We start from the raw sequence: 17,123 nt of genomic DNA, 5'->3' as shown, positions 1-17,123 counted from the left end.
GGGAAAAAAGCTGCATAAAAGATGCTTGCAAAAGCCATCAGGCTCCAGCATAACCTCACCTTCAGTCAATATTTGCTTTGCATGTAAAAACACACATTCAGCAATACTAAAAAGCAAAACACACTAAAGCAAATTAATTTACTACCTACCTACCGTTCAATTGATACCTAATATTATACAGGGCTGTTAAATCAAACTGTCTCCCTGAGCAAAGTAAACCTGAAATTTTACACTGTTTTTTCCTACCTCTAACACAGAGATCATGCAGTGATAAATGCTCAAGGTACCTCAGCTTTGCCTACACATTATTTTATTTACTCTTCGAGTATGACAGCTTAAAAGCTGAATCCTTAAAAAGATTACACCTCCCTTTCCCCCACCTCATGTGCCAACAGAGGCATGGAGTCATTCAGCAACACGGTGATTCTGCTGTGCCTTTCAAGGTTTCAACCATTTCAATACATATATATTTATATATTTAAATACATAATAACAGTGTATCTGCCTGTAAGCAATTTCAAATGGCTTTGAATATTTTTTTAACCACACAAAGAACTGTGTGAATCAAAAAGATACACTCTCATGTCAAAATATTCCTAATAATCACAATATTTTCTGTGTCCCCCTGCAATCCTTCTGAACATTTGCCACTGCTGTTTGCTGTAAATCCCATGAAGGAAGCACCAAAAGGCACCAAAATCCCACAGTTTTGGCCCCTCACTTTTCCGGTCGATTCCCAGCCTTGCAATCAGTTCAGCTTCAGCGGATATGAAAGTAATTTCTTTTTTTTTTTTTTCTGTGTTTATTTCCCTGTTTGCACAATGGGGATAAAACTTCTCCATCTCCCATGGATAATTACCAAATAAAAAGCTCTGTTTATAAAATGCTTCAATCAGAGACATCCAGAACTATTGTTGAGCCATGAGGAGCAACAACTTTATCAAGGCAACAGCATCTTTGGACAAAAAAAAAACTATTACTGCTTCAAAGGAACAAAGCAAACATTCTCCATTCCTGTATTTTTAGGAAGATTAATACACAATATCTAAATAGGGAATTACCCCCACATGACAAAAATCCCTGTCAAGTTTCCTTTCTACAGCACAATGAAGTTATTGTCCTCCTAAGGCCCCAAAGCACTAAACCCAACAATTCCCACATGGAGAAATAGCAACTTAGTAACCCTAAAAAATTTTACTAACCTATCTCATTAACTGATGTATTTCATGCCACACTGGATGTAAGAGTTGCCAAGTCCACCCCCTCACTATTCCCTGCCAGGAAAAACTTTCAAGACAGTTATTTCCCATAAAAAGGGAGGAGATCCAGCCTTCTTGATAAGAAAAGTTAATTCTGTCCCAACACTGAAGGGCCATCTCAGCTCCTCCAACTACCAACTTGTAAAGCACAGGCATTTTTCTCTTTTTTTTTTCCCCAAAAAAAGTCCTTGGTCCTGGAAGGCCACACCTTGAGTAAAATTGCAGTGTTTAATGCAAGTCACATAAGCTGACAACAGCAATTCCTAAATCACAATTTACCTCCCATTCTACCATAGGTAACAGCACAATGTAAGAACCCCTGCAAGAAAGCTCACCTAGGAAGGATAAACCCCAAACCCAGCAACAACAACCCACCAGTAAAAGCTGGATTTAAAAAGCAATCATCAGACAAAGCCCCAACTTCAAAGTTAAATCACAACCTCAGAAGGAATTCAAGCATTTCAGTGAGGCAAAGTCACTGAGCAGCACCAGCTGGAATTCCTGCTCTCCCTAAAAACCCTTGTCTGGATCCACTTTTTGCAAGGAAAATTAGAAAATGGGAAAGCTGGTGCAAATGTTTGTTTGAAAATCAGTTTCTCAGGGGTGATGAGCTCCTGTCAGACTGTTTCACCTTTGCAAGAAGCAGTGTGACTTTGTAATGAGGACCTGGATTTTGTCCTGATCACAAATCCAAGCAGGGATCGGGTACCACTCCCAGGAGAGACAGAAACCAGGGTTTCATAGGAATGCCAGGAAACAATCACAGTTGGCTCCCACGTGGAAAACACCTCCTCAGAGAGTGGCTGTGTGGCCACAAAGAGCCTGGACCCAGGAAAAGCAGCGAAAGCACAGCATGTTCCAGCTCTGGGAGCTGCTGACCTCATGGAACTCATTTCCAGCACAACCATCATCGATTCCTGACCTCATCCCAGCGCTGCTCCTTGGCAGGCCCAAGGTGGCTGCCTCACCTTGGCTGTGAATTTCCACCCAGCTGAAATGCTTATTCACTGAGACTGTGCTGAAAAAACCTTCTGCTTCCAAATTTTGTGGTTTTTTCACTAACAATAGCTGCCCACAGAAAGGTTTCCATCCTCAGGTTAGAGCAGCTCTTAAAGAGTGAAAGCAACCTTCTTTCTAATCTGCTCTGAGCTGCCTGCAAAAAAAACAAACAAAAAAAAACCAACCCAGACAAAATTGAAGTAGCATCAAAAGCAGGTTTATCAAAGGGGAATCACTCCCAGTCCTGAGGTACTGCATGACCAGTCTTTCCACTTTCTGTCTGGAAGAGCACAACGGGAGCCCTGAAAGTTCCACTACAGCAAAAGCTGCCCAGAAAGGCTGGAGCAGACTCTCCTCCATGCCATCCTGGTGGCAGCAGGAAGCTCTGTGCCAGTGTTCTCCCTCCCTGTCCCCCTCCAGATCACCACAGCCCCAACACACAGGCACCACATCCCTGGGAATGACTTCCACAGCTCAGCACTTTCCCAGAGACTCCCCCAGCCACAAGATGCCCAGCTCTGCACAAACACGATGGGAAAAGGCAACATGGATTTCCTGCTCCAGTTCCAGTGTTAAATAAAAAGTGCAGGACTTTTTATTTTGGATTATGGACCACAAGGTCCCATGCCAACCACATGGAAAGGAAACCACTGCAACTCCCAGCTCTTGCAGCTGGGCCCTCCCAGTTGATCCCATCAGCGACCCCATTCTCTCAGCATTTATGGTGGAAAGCTTAAACCCTTATCACTGGAAGGGAAACGATGTGAGAATACTCCTGGCTGCTCATTCTGTACCTTATTTACCACTTTGCACAGGTACTTAAACAATCACCCCACTCCTGAACACACACTAATGGGTGTCTTTTACTTCAGCCCAACTCCTTCAGCAAGTAATTCCAGAAAAATCCATCTGCCTGAGCCAGCACAGTGTGGGAATTCACAGTTATGCCAAAATACCAAAGAGGTCGGGCACACTTCATCCTGTACTTAAGACACACAAACTGCAGCATCTCTGGCTAGCAGCACTCACCAGGAAAAAAACACCCATTTTGCACAAATAGACACAGAATTTTTTGACCTCTTCTTCAGGATGAATAACGAATCCCAAAATCAAATTCCTGCCTGAAGTCAAATTCTTATTTTAATATTTATGCACATTTTCCTCTCTTAATAGTAGTTTATGTAGCCACACCAAGGACTGTTTTTTTCCAAGAATCAATACTTATATAAATGATTTCCTGGCTATGAAAGACCCTTTTCCATCTAATACCTTTGCATTTCTTAAAAAAAAAAGCAATTAGAAAAACACCCAAACAAAAAAAAATTCTCTTTTTTAATTCACTAAATAGTTACCAAGCAAGCAGCACAGTCCTTTGCCATGAAAGCATGACAAATGCTGAAGTCCAATCTGCCAGGATGCCTCATTAATAATACCACATATTCCAAAAACACCCAGTCTGATGAAAGAATTGATCCAAGAATCCGTGCAGAAATACAACCAGAGGAGTTGTGTTCAATAAATCTACAATTCAGACTATTCGTAATCCATCAGCACAACTGCTCACAGTAAAGTAACTGCAGAACCAGCCTAAAATAATAAATACACAGATAGGGTAGAAACAGAAAAGTGCCAGCACCATCCCTGTTTCTCCAAAGGGAGGGAGGATCTGCAGTGAAAGGACTCCCTGACACACCAGGAAAATGTATCCATTTGCACAGAGATAAAATGCCCTAAAAAGAAACAAACCAGGATTTACTTTTATGCTGCAAGAATCAATTTTTTTTTTGCTATAAAAGCAGTTAATGAAAGTTCAAACCATACAAGGCAAACACTTGAGTTTATATAAAACAGAGCAGCTCTGTGATGAGATGTAAGCTGAGAGCCCACATATATCTGAGTTTTATACAAGTTCTTTATCTAATTGTGTGGACAACTGAGGCTGAAGGAACACAAATGTTGCTTTGGTGATTATTTCCTTTTTGGAGAGGGATGTTGCAAGCAGTCTGTTTTCTGTCATAATCCAACTGAAAGGAATTCTTGAGTCAAAAAAGTTCCCTGGGAGCCAGACGCTTTGTTCTGGCTAGGATTCCATGATGATTCCAGGATTCCATGCTCCTGTGACCATGCCCATCCTATCTTACAACCACATATATGTATTGTGGAGGCATATCATAAAAAATACTCCAGCACATTGTCCTCCAAACAACCATGCAAAACATGGCTACACACACCGTGGAAAATCCAAGTCTGAATAACACCAAAATTATCCTATTGTCAGGGAGAGACCTATTTGAGATTAATTAATGATCAAATGTCCGAGAAAACATTAGTGAAAACCCAGAGTAGTGTTTTAGTCAGGGAGAGGAACTTTCTGTGGGACAGGAATAAGTACAGAGAGGAGAAAAGGAGCTTTCATGGACTTGCAGACTCACCCACGTTTGGTGGTTTCCCGTAGTTCACCGGGAGTTCGGGGGGTCGGCCCCTGTGCAGAGCTGCAAATGCAGATCCTTTCCATAGTGTGTGTCTGAAGTCTGCACCAGCAAGAGTGACAAGAAATAATCAATACATTAAATAACCAAGAGATCAAGCACCACTCCCACCAGCCCACAATAAGATCTGTTGATTGAACAGTTTGTCAGATTCCGCATTGAAAGACTGAGACTCTGATTTCCAGTTCCTCAGCAGTGTCACTGTAAATGGTTTCAACTTATATTTGCTTAATTTGGGTGATTATTGACTCTAAATCTATGGAGAGAAAAAGTGAATTTAAGTAGTGGGTGCACCTTATATTGAGGCCCAACTGAACTCTGCCATGTTTTCCTTCTGCAATGCCAACACCTAAAGCACCCCTGCTTAGGAACTGCACATTTGAGATTTCACATTTTGCTGCCTAAAAGCAAGAGAAGTGAGGGTTTTTTCAATAAATCTGTTTTCCTGCAATATGTGGCAATGTGCCCTCCTTTCAGATTGTCCTCTGCACCCCCCCCCCCAAAAAAAAAATCATTGTTTTAAAGTGAAGAGTGCTCTCTTTAAAGGCTCTCCAGCCTGCTGCTGCCAACTGGCCTCAGAGAGGCTCCTCTCTAGAACAATAGTGATTTTTCTGAGACTGTTCAAAGTGCCTCAGAAATTAGACCTGGATTTCTTCCATTTCTGGCCATCTGGAGGGAGAGAAATGAGCTTCCACGGTGAGTAAGTGCTGAAACAGAAGGACAGTGCCGCAGGTTGGTGGATCTGTGTAGCACCGTGTGGGTCTCTGAACATAAAGTGCACAAGCTGAGGTGACTCAGAGGCTCCTGAGAGCACCTTCTGATTAAACCCCAAACTGCTGCACAGAGTATTAAATGATACTCATTAAAAACAGCATTCAGACTTCCTAAAATAGATCCATCCACCTAAACCCTTCTGTTCCCCTGCAGAAAAATGTTTATTTTCTCTTTACATTTTGCTGCTGTTTGCTTCTAAGCTGCAAACTGAGTGTGAAAGGAAGGAATGTTCCTCTGCAAACCTGAATTTCTGCACCTAATTACAGCAAAGCACAGGCAAAACAAGACTCAGTCCCAAAACTCTGTAGGGCAACGTGTTTGGGAACAGCTCATCCCTCCAGGAGATATCCAATGGATCAGCAGATGCTCGTCAGCATCACGGTGTGACTTCACAGGATGTGAAGGGAATTCACAGGGAATTAAGTGCTCAACTGCCACCAAAACAGGAAGGTCCTGCTCTGCCATCCCTCCTCCTCTCCCAGGATGATGCTCCTCCTCCTGTGTCACCTCCAGCCCTGTGATCCTTTTCCACCGGCTCATTTAATTCACTACAACAAATTTTGCAACATCTCAGCTCTCTGAATGAGCACATCACAGGATCAAGGAAGTTCTGGCTCCTGCAGGGAGGAAGTGGCAGGGGCATGGAGTGAGGAGGGAAAGAGGAATCACTTCAAGAGCAGATGGCTTTCAGATCTCTTTAGTTCTAACACAAAACTGCTCTCAGTATCATTCTCTCAAGCAGAGAGAGTTTTTCAAAGGGAAAAGGACTGGTGCTCTCTTCATGAAAGGAATGGGGGCTTTTAAATTAACTTGAAGCAAGGACAGGCAGGAATTGTCACTGAGGAATCTGCCTGGCCTTCTGCTACTCCCCAAATGCTGCCTCAGATGCCACCACCCTGTCCTGTGCCTGCACAGGCAGGGAGTCAAAGAATGGAAAAAGCCAGGCTGAAAAATAGCCCAGCTCAGTGATTTTAGACACGGACGTGTGTAAATGTATATGGAAAAAATGGCATTTTTCAGATGCATCAAACCCCTAATCCCATTCACATCATTTACACAAACACCAACACACTGGGGAAGGAGGCAGAGGAAGTAATAAGATCAGGCAACTGTAGGCAAGAATTGCTTAAAATGGCATTTTCAACCCAAGAAAATATATCCAACAACTGCATTTTAGGAAGAAAAAAGCTGGCGAGCACAGGAGACAAAGCAGGGCAAATGCAAACACACAGACATCCCAACAGGAATGGCAACAAAAGGGGGTTAATCATTAAAACAGAATTCAAGCCCAGATGAATTGAGAACCTTACCTTTTGCTGCCCTCAGGAGAGACTGGCGCCCAACACCCAGCAAAGTCTGCACCCCCAGGACACTCTGGGGGATTTCCTTGTCCAAGAGGGGTCCAAGTCTCTCACAGATCCTAAGAAGATAATCCGGAGGGATGTGTGCATTGACAGCCACCTAAACACACAGGCAACACAGACATTTGAAAACTGCTTTATTTTGCCTTCTGCTGGTAGTACTTTGTTTCATATTGAAGTGTAAAGTTACTGAAACCAAGCCTAAACCCTGTGAAAATCCCCTCAACACTAATTACACTGCACTTTAAAGTGGAGTGTTGCAAAAGCCACACCAGAAATTTCAGGTTGTAACAGCTTAATTGTAAATTTAGGATCCCTTAATAAGAAACAAAACCCTCCAGTGTGGTGCCCTGCTCAAACAACAATTTTTAAACCTTTTTTACCTTTGGTTCATTCTCTTCCCATTTTTTGCTGAACTTGCATTGACATCACTGTATGAAGCACATGTGCAAAAGAATAAAAACCTTAAAAATTACCTAAAATCCCTAAAATCAATACTCAGTCTCCACTTCCCAGCTCCTGGGAGTAGATATCTTTAAGACCCACATGTGTAGGCTCCAATTTTGTCATGTTGGGAGAACATCCTTTATTTTCCCCTTTGGACAGAGACTGAGTGACAACAGTTTTTTCTGACAGTCTGTTCAAACAACAAATAAATTGTGCCTCATTATCCAGAATGTCCTGCACTGCCTGACTGCCATATTTACAAACTGGCAGGAAAAGCTGCCCATCAGAGCTCCTGTGACACAGGACACACAGCTCCATCCACCTCTTTCCATGGATCAGCTCCTGCCTACCCAGATCCCAGGGATGTGCTCCTGCCCCAGCACACCAGAGGGAGGGAGTGTCAGGCATCAGGAAGAAGGAGAAGGTCTGTAATTCCCTCAGCCCTGCTGCCAAAACATTGTTCACTCAACTGTGTCATCAAACAGATTATTAGCACACGTCGTTGGGAATTTTTTTATTCTAATTGGGCAACAGCAGTGGAGCTACAGGACCCAGCAGAGCCAGGCAGGGCTGGATAATGTCACCACCTGCACCATGAGATGGATCAAGACTGTCCCATAATTCAGATTTCAACCAAAAAGAAAAGGGAAATATATTTAATTAAATATACAAATTACCAGTTAATTAAATATGACTAAAACCTCTTCCAATGTAAATGGAACTCTTAGAGAAGAGACAGGTTCCTCCCTCTACCCATCCCTCAGTCACTGCTGGTTAAAAAATCACCTCATCAGTCATGATGAATGTAAAGGTCCAAAATCATCATTTTTTCAGTGCAGGAATGAGAAACATGATGAGTGCATTACCATGTCCTAATTCCAAGACTTTTCATCCTGTGAGTGAGCATCAAGGAATGATCCTGTCAATGCTCTCCTGCACTGACAGGTTTCTCCAGTCATTTTAGCTTTTTTTCCCTAAATCAGAGCTCTGAAATTATATTGGCACCTTCTCAGTGGTACAACCAGTGAAGTTCAGTGTATGAGATGAATTGTCTCTCACTGAATTATGGGATATAATAGAAGTTGAAATGAGAGAAAAGAATTATCCAAACTTTGGTATTTGCCTCTTATTCTGACTCATTCCTGAAACATTGTAAATATGTTTATGCTACACTCTATTTTATGATGCTGCAGCAGCCTCCCTTCAGTGTGTAAGATTTCTGAAAGGGAAGTTCTAGACAGAGAATGTGCAGTTAAGTAAAATCTGAGTATGAAATTCTTACTTCCATCTCTGAAAACCAGCAACAAACCCCTCAGTCACCAACTGCCAACACGCAGTGATGTATCAACCTTTAGATTAAAAAATCATAAAGACCAACCAAGAAGCTCTGATATTTTACTTCCAGAGCACCAAAAGAACCTAAACCATACCATTCTCACTGGAAACATAAAAAATCCAAACCATTTTCCCAGTGTAGCACAACAAACACCCCCCTGTTCTCCCTGGAGCTGCTTTGGGAATTTCACCATATTCTGTGCCTAGGAAGGTGAAGAATTAAACCTGGCAGCAAATATCCCACTGCAGAGACAGAGCCCAAGGTGTTCCACTCCTGACTGCCTCCAGAATGGAAAAGGACTTGGTGGCTTAAAGATGAAAGCACAGTTTTAAAGAAAATAGCAAAGAGCAAACACTGACACACGTGGGACGCGACAGCATTCCCTGATCTCACTTCTTCCCCTGCACATTTCCTTGTTTCTACAACCCACAACAGCCCCAAATAAGCAGCCCTTAATCTGAATATTAGCACTGCTGTTACTAACAAACAGCTCCATAGCAGGCAGCAAGAACAGCAAATTCTCCTGGTGATTTTTTTCCATAATAACTTCCAGAAAAAAATGCTTAAATCACAGCCCAGAGCTAAACAAGCAATTCTATTTTCAGGTTCCCAGAAGAACTTGAATCAAAAATCCTTCTTTTCACCTCTGAGAGAGTTGTAAATGGATTTTAAGTATTTTTCTAGAACATGAAGCTGCAAACATCCAGCTGAAAAAACCAACGTTTCCCAGATCAGATTTTCCTTAAAAGAAGGATGGAAAAAGGCAAAGGTACAGCTACACCTCTTAGTGTGTGCTTGTCCAAATCCCACGTGGCAAAATGAAACAGCAGCAAGGATATTATCAGCTTCTCAATTATTTTAAAAAATATTTTGAAATATAATTAGAAAATATTTTAGAAAATAATCAGAAAACTGGAAAAAAATCAGACATAAGTACTACAAGCCCAAACCATGCATGTTAAAATAATGCAGAGCTGAAAACCTGCTAAGTGAGAACAAATGCTGCATCTTGGGACAAATCATAAAGAAAATATGTTTTGTTGCCTTAGGAGGTGAAAAATCCTATAAAAGTTACAATATGAGAGCACAAGAATGCAACAGAACCACATGAGTTCTCTGACACAGTAACCACACAGGTACAACGGATCTAAAAAGTGAAAGATTAAGTGAAGCCAATCTATTCTTTTTAAAAAACTCTCTGAGTCCTGACTGCTTGAGCCAGGCTGAGATAAGCTCCTCCAGTGATAAGCACAAGGAAAGAACTATTAGTGAAGTCACGTCAGGGCTGGGAGAAATTCAACCCCTAAACCTGTTCCTGGTCCTGTGGTTGGAGCATCACCTCAGAGACCACGAGCACAGAGTCCTCCCTGGAGCTGGGACAAGCAGCAAAATCCCCTGGTGTGACTCTGATCCCTGCTTGGACAATGTCCTCAGGCACAGGGTGGGATTCTTGGGGTGTCTGAGCAGGGACAGGAGCTGGATTTGATGATCCTTATGGGTCCCTTCCAAGTCAGGAATCTGTGATTCTACAGCTGCTGACAACTCCTCCTCCAAGGAAGGTTTCAATACACAGGGAACAAACATCCCAAAAAAGACTCTTTGTGATTACTACTTAAAGTAAGACATCTGTTTTGACAGAGATGGGAACCAGGGAGCTCTGGGAACCATTTCTTTTGGGAAGCCCAGTGGAACATCTCTTCAAAGCACAGACTGGAGGCAGGAGCTGCAGACTGGAACGAGGCCCTTCAGAGGCTGCTCTGTCCCCAGTCCTGCTGGGCAGGCCCAGCTGGGCCTCAGCACTGGATTTCTCTCCTCCAGGTAGTCATCCAAGACTTCCCTCATTTGCCAAAACAACCATCAATTAAGAATCAATTGACAACTGTATCAAAAAGCAGTGGAGGAGGCCAAGAGGCAGCTGAGCAAGCAGGAAATTACTGACGACCTCAAATAGGGAATCTCAGCAAAAGGAAGCTCAGACACTGGACCTGCACAAGACGCCAACAATATGCAAATAGACTGGAATTAAAACAGCCTTTACCCACTGGGGTCCCTGGAGAGAACAGGTTTGAACGACCATGGTACCAGATGACATTTTCCTGAGGTGACAAAACCGTAACATCTCTGCTCTGCTAATGCTGGGATTGGCAGGATCTATAAATACCAGCACCTCGGACTCAGGGCTAGTTTTAAATCAATGCAGATGGGCAAGGCAGGAACTCGGAGCCAAATCCCATAAGCTGTTCCATACCAGCACAGCCGCTCATGGATGCAAATTCCCCACTGTCCAACAACAGCTGATTTTCTGTTTTGCCTGGAATTACATGTTTTTCAGCACAAAGACCAAACCAGGCTGAGCCAGAAGACTTAGCCCATCAGAAAGTTCTTAAAACCAGAGCAGAGCCAGTCACCTTTATCAGGAATAAACAAAGATAATGTGGAACAGCAGGTCACTGGAGACTGTGCTGATAATCAAGTCGTTCAGCTCGACTCATCTGTACAGCAGCTGACTCCACACCGAGCTGCTGTGGCTCATTTGAAACCAGAGCACTAATTGCCTGCAAGTTGGACACACTTCAGACCTTCAAAAGGCCGGGCTGGACGGGGCTTGGAGCAACCTGGTCTAGTGGAAAGTGTCCCTGCCCATGGCAGGGGGTGGAATGGGATGGGCTTGAAGCTCCCTCCCAACCCAAACCAGTCTGGGATTCTGTGATTCATGGACCATCCCCTTTACAAACACACCTCGTGTCTCAGGACCACCAGCAGTCAGTGAGAAAGGAAAACCACTGTGGAGTAACACCTGGAGAACTCAGCCTGGAGAAGAGGGAACTGAGGGGAGTCATCGGGGACTGCAGCTCCTGCTGAGGGGCAGCTCCAACCTCTCTCCCTGAGAGAGGGAACAGGACCCAAGGAATGGCTGGAAGCGTGTCAGGGAGATTTAGGTGGAGATCAGGGAAAGGTTCTTTCCCCAGAAGGTGCTGGCACTGCCCAGGCTGTCCAGGGAATGGACACAGCCTGAAGGCTGCCAGAGCTCCAGGAGGGTCTGGACAACGCTCCCAGGGATGCACAGGGTGGGAATGCTGGGGTGCCTGTGCAGGGCCAGGAGCTGGACTCATGGTCCTGTGTGTCCCTTCCAGCTCAGATACCCTGTGGCTCTGGTTATCTAAACAGGCAGCCACATGCTGCAGGCAAAAAAGTGAAAATAAACAGGAAAAACAAAGGGAATACAAATGCACATAAACTTGCATTCTGTGTGGTTTTACTCCATAGGTGCAGTTCTTATTAGCGTGTCTTAAATTACTCGTCTGCCCTGTGATACCTGATATTTAAAGTAAAAGATTATTTAAAAAAAAAGAAAAAAAAAGAACACAGAAATCTCAGTGAGCTTTCAGATCTTGCCTAAAAACTTGAGTGAAGTGGGAGTAAACATTCCCTAGATAAAAACCATCCAGTGGCCATTGGGCTGCTCTCTTTATCACTCCCAAAAGCCCAGGAGCAGTAACAGTGTACTGAGTGGTCACAGCATTGGCATATTTTCTGAAAAACACCACTCGGAACCTGAACAGCCACACTGAGGATGGAAAACAAAGCTGAAACACCAGAACAAGAAACAGTCTGTCTGAATATTGGGCAAACAAACAAATCAGACTTCTCTGGGTTGTAAACTCTCACAAATTCAATTACCTGCCTGACCAGAGCAGCTAAACCACCCAGCTGAGATTGTAAACGATTCTGGGTTTCTGGCTGGAAAAAGCAGAAATGGGTTGAAAAAAGCCCCTTTACCTCCAACTGCTGGCATCTCCAATTTAATTTTGGTTCATTATGTGCCTGAGATAATTAAAATGAAGGTCGGAGTGCTTTGTGTCCTTCACAACCCTGGCTCTGTTCTGAACATGGCATTCAGACATCCAGCCAGCCCTGAAGTCGAGGAGCTCAGGTTAATAAACAATCATATGCAGCCAAAAGTCCAAATTCCAAACACAGCAAACCCTAAGCAATGAGGGAGAAAAGGCCTTTCTTCAATATCCTTAACACTGTGAGGATTCACAGACAGAAACTCAGCTCATCCCACCTGGCATCAACCTGTCTCACTGTAATGATTCATTTATCATCCTGGTCCTTACTGTAAACCATGAGAAACGGTTAAATAATACTAGATACAAGGGCAAACTAAAAGTATTGGTTAATGCTGATTAGTTTAAGACACAGGAAAAAAAATCTTAAATTTAATTATGATGTGAGTTTATACAGAAATAAGGAATTTCCCATTAACTCCAAAACTCACTTCAAAATGGTTTTTCTCTCATTTCTGAAATGTTAAAGAAAAGTACATGTTCAGACACACATTAAAAAAAAATTTAAGGCTTTTATATCTGTGCCACAGAGAATGAAAGGAAAAAAATTGTATGTTAATCAAAGTGATATGCAAAATCACTCTGTCTGACACCAGACTCCACAGTGGCACTGTTAATATTCCTCCTGGATACTGGGTGCAGTACCACGCTCAACCTGAGACAGCCCACAGCTAGATTTCAGATTCTCTAGGAAGACCACAGAGCATCAAAATCTACTGAGTGCAGAACTTACTCTATATCTGTTTGCTCAATTTGGAATTAAATTTCCGAGTCCCAGAATCACCCACAAGAGGCGTGAGGAAGCCCAGCTTCCACCCGAAGTTCTGAATTGGCTTTAGAAAGGGAAAGGCAGCTGGTCCAAAGGTCTGCCCTGGGCACAAGCAGTTCTGTCCACAGCTGAGCTCCTACAATGTTGCTAAAGCGGGAAACAGCTCCTGAGCCAGATGCAGAGGAGTTTGAGCAACAGTGATGGCAAAACCCCGCGTCAGGATTGCGGCACGGGGCCGGGAGAGGCCGGGACGTGCTTTCCATTCCTCCCAGGTGAGTGCCAGCGCTGGGCACAGGTACCCGTGCCACCGACGCTGTGGGGAAGTTTACAAAAGCCTTCCAGCTGCAAAGTGCTACATCAGCGCCACACGTCATCGCCCAGAGCTCCCAGAGATGAAACCAAGGCCGTCCGGACGCTTTGGAAAAGGAGTGGAGCAGCTTCGTTTTTGTCACTGTCACACAGACACATCCCGGGGTGCGGGGCCAGGGGCCACCCCCGGCCCCGGCCTTGCGGCGGGACTGACCTTCCTCAATGACACACACTCAGAGGGTTCAGCACTCGGCAAAAGCAGCCACTCCGTGTATTTCACCGGCATTTAACAGCCACAACACCGCACTTCCTAACCCCTCCTCTCCTGCCTGACAGCAGGCCCAGACGCCGCGGAGAGGGGCGGGTTTCGCGCAGGCCGCCGCAGGCCGGGAATCCCTGACCCAGCCCGGCAGCGCCGGGCCCGGCGGCACGTCCGGCACGTCCCCGCGGCCGGGCCGCGGCAGCGCGGCCGAGCCCGGCCCGGAGCGGGGCAGCCCCGGGGGCGCGGGCGAGGCGGCGGCGATGGCGCGGGAGGACCGGGGGGGCACCCGCGCCCCGCGCCCCCCGCCCCGCCGGCTCCGCCGCGGCGCCGCCGCAGCCAATCAGCTGCCGCCTCACATCGCGGCACGGCGCTCTGCGCGTTGTAAGGCGCAGCGCCATTGGCCGCGCCGGGCCCCGGTGCGTGCCCTCGGATAACCCCCGGCCCCACAATAGCGCGGCGCGGCCGCTCCGCCGGGGCCACCGGGCGGCCCGCGGGGGTCCCACCGGCAGCCCCCGGCCCCGCCGCGCCTCACCTCCCTGCCCGCCCCTCCGCTCCGCACCCCGCGGCCCGCCGCGGCCTCGGCGGGGAGCACCCCCGCAGCCCCGGTGGGGGGGGACGCACAAACGGGGCGAGTCGGGGGGACGCGGCGCCCGGTGCGGCGGCGCGGGGGGCGGAGGGAAGTTGTCGGCAAAGTCAAGAGTGAAACTTGTCTCACCAGGTCCTCGAAGCTCCGGCGGTGCTCCTTGCCCTGCCAGTCCAGGCGCCGCGGAATGAGCTGCGGGAGGGACACGGGGCCGGGGGCGGCCGTCAGAGCCCGAGCGACCCCTCCCCGGGGAGCGCCCCCCGGTGCCCGCCCGCGCCCCCCGGGATGGAGCCCCACCCGGGATGGAGCCCCCGGCCCCGCCGCGGGGCAGCCGCGCTCCCGCCGGGTGTCCCGGACGGAGATGGGCTGGGTTAGACGGGGCAGGGCAAGCGCCGACCCCGCCGTCCCGAGGGCTTCCCCCGTCCCGCCGGGGCAGCCGCCTCACCTGGTGCTCCTCCAGCTCCTCCACCAGGACCTGGGGACAGAGGGACACACAGAAACACACAAAGGACGTGAGTCCGGCGACCGCAGCGCAGCGGCTCCGCCGCCCCGTCCCGTCCGGTCCCGTCCCGTCGCCGCCCGCCCGGCCCGGCCGGAGCGCCGGCTCCGCGCTCACCTGGGCGGATTTCTTGCAGGGTCCGGACTGCAGGAACCGTGCGATCAGGTAGTAGAGCTCTGCGGAGGGGCGGGGGAGAGCGCGTTAGACACGGTTAGACCGGAGGGAGCGCGGAGCGCAGCCCCCGCCGCCAGCGATACCCACCGGCTTCCAGCTGGGTCGGGGCGGCCGCCGCCGCCATCCTCCTCGGGAGGGGGAGGGGAGGTGGCGGATGGCGCCCCGGGGGGACTGGGCTCCTAGTGCGGGCGCAGCCTCATGCCGGAGCGGCGGTGCGGGTGCGGGGCGCGGGTCCCGGTGCGGGTGCGGGCGCGGGTCCCGCCCGGGCTCATCGCGGCTCCGCGCACCGAGCGCCGCCGGCACCGCCCGCACCGCCGCCGCCCGCCGCCGGGGGGCGCGCGCGGCAGCGCCGGGCGGGCGGGGGGGCAGGAAGGGCGGGGCGGTGACGCGCCGCGGGGGGGCGCCCGCCACTTCCGGGCGGCGGCTGAGGGAGGAGGAGGAGGAGGAGGAGGAGGAAGGGGAGGGAGAGGAAGGGCCCGGAGAGCCGGGATGTGCCCCAGGCGTTTGGCCGCGGTCACGGGGCTGCGCGGAGCCGCGCTGTGCTTTAGAGGGCCCCGGTAGCCGTCACGGGGGAGCCCTAACGGCTCCTGTCCTCGCGGCCCTCAGCCCTCACCGCTCCGGCCCTCATGACTGCAGCCCTCACGGCCGTAGTGTTCTCGGCCTCTGGTCGTGGCCTGGGAAATGGAGGCCCGTGAGTGCCTCAGACGAAGCAATTTTTGAGAGAATGAAGGGGTTCAGGAATCTTAGGGATCCTGTCAAGGGTAGGAGGATGGAGCCCACCCGTGTGCCGTGGAGGGGATTGCTCAGTGGGGAGGTGACAGCCCTTCCAGCCTCCTGGTAAACAAGGCCTGGCTGCAGGGAAGTGTCTCCATTTCGGGTGGCTTTAGGAGTTAAATAAAATTGTTTGCTCCCAGTGACCAGGAAATTCCAATATGATGGGTACAGCACCTGTTCTCCCTGAGGAACAAAGAGGCCGGGGTCAAAGTAGATAGTTTTAATAGAAATAAATATTTTTCCACGGGATGCATCCTGTCAGAGCTCCTGAAATCGGTGTCACTTCAGCAATAAGTTGCTAAAGCACATCAAGTGAATTTATTTTATCTCAAGTACCTGACATTTGGTGTTAGAGCTCCAGTGTAAAAACCACTGTCATCATGGCATAACAAAGGACAGCCTCTCCTCAAGCCTGGAATACAGAGCTGAATCACTGTGGGTCGATGCTCTAGAAATATTAAGAATAAATTCAGATTGAGCACATATTTATAGCAGCTGGGTTTGCTGAGGAGCACTGCTCAGAGTTCTGTTGCTGTGCAGGGGGGATGCAGTCCTTCCTGCTGGCAGCTCCACGGATGCCTCCGGGGCATTGTAGGGAGGATCTGGGGATTTGGCATTGAGCTGTTTCACACAACTCACCTGTGCTCACCTGCCCTTCATGCTCCTCTGGAAGCTGTTTTGTGCCAGGAGCTTGGATTCACCGGGTGATGTGTGGACCCTGTTTCCCCTTCATCATCCTCTAAAGTTCTCGAGCTCTCAGTGGCTGTTGAGAGGATCCCAGAGTGGTTTGGTGGAAGGGACCTTAAAGCTCACCCAGTGCCACCCCTGCCATGGCAGTGACACCTTCCACTGTCCCAGGCTGCTCCAAGCCCTGCCCAGCCTGGCCTGGGGCACTGCCAGGGATCCAGGGTCAGCCACAGCTGCTCTGGGCACCCTGTGCCAGGGCCTCAGCCCCTTCACAATAAAAATTTGTTCCAAATACCCCACCTAACTTTGCCCTCTGGCAGTGGGAAGGCATTTCCCCTTGTCCCAGGTCCCTTTCAATTTTTCTTGTAGGCTCCAGACATTTACTCTTGGAGTGTTTTCAGGGCAGGTTCATTGCTCAGCTGGTCAGTGGACAGACACGAGGTGCTGCCTCACCAAGCTGCTCATTCCAGTGGCTTCCCAACAGGAGCAGCTGTCCCAGCTTCCCAGCAGGACCCCAGAGTCTCCTGGGAGAGACAGGGTGGAACTGCTG

The 17,123-nt window shown here is 48.3% G+C and overlaps 1 protein-coding gene across 2 annotated transcripts in view; it reads right to left on the bottom strand.

Moving 5' to 3' along the window:
- BRWD3 (bromodomain and WD repeat domain containing 3) overlaps window positions 1-15,430 on the bottom strand; it is a 50,814-nt gene extending 35,384 nt beyond the window's left edge. Inside the window, exons 1-6 of one of the 2 annotated variants that reach the window (XM_064426518.1) lie at window positions 15,200-15,430; window positions 15,056-15,114; window positions 14,885-14,914; window positions 14,572-14,631; window positions 6,832-6,982; window positions 4,691-4,789 (exon numbers count right to left, since the gene is read on the bottom strand). In XM_064426518.1, coding sequence (XP_064282588.1) covers window positions 4,691-4,789; window positions 6,832-6,982; window positions 14,572-14,631; window positions 14,885-14,914; window positions 15,056-15,114; window positions 15,200-15,236 — 436 coding nt within the window. In that variant the 5' untranslated portion in view covers window positions 15,237-15,430. Of the gene's footprint in view, window positions 1-4,690; window positions 4,790-6,831; window positions 6,983-13,808; window positions 13,931-14,571; window positions 14,632-14,884; window positions 14,915-15,055; window positions 15,115-15,199 lie in introns of those variants that run through there. The other variant, XM_064426519.1, reaches the window with a different exon arrangement.
- Between the last annotated feature and the right edge of the window lie 1,693 nt (window positions 15,431-17,123).

Source organism: Passer domesticus, chromosome 7 (assembly GCF_036417665.1).
Source record: "Passer domesticus isolate bPasDom1 chromosome 7, bPasDom1.hap1, whole genome shotgun sequence".
Taxonomy (NCBI): Eukaryota; Metazoa; Chordata; class Aves; order Passeriformes; family Passeridae; genus Passer; species Passer domesticus.
The sequence above is the reverse complement of the archived record's forward strand: the minus strand, read 5'-3'. Positions and strand labels throughout refer to the sequence as shown.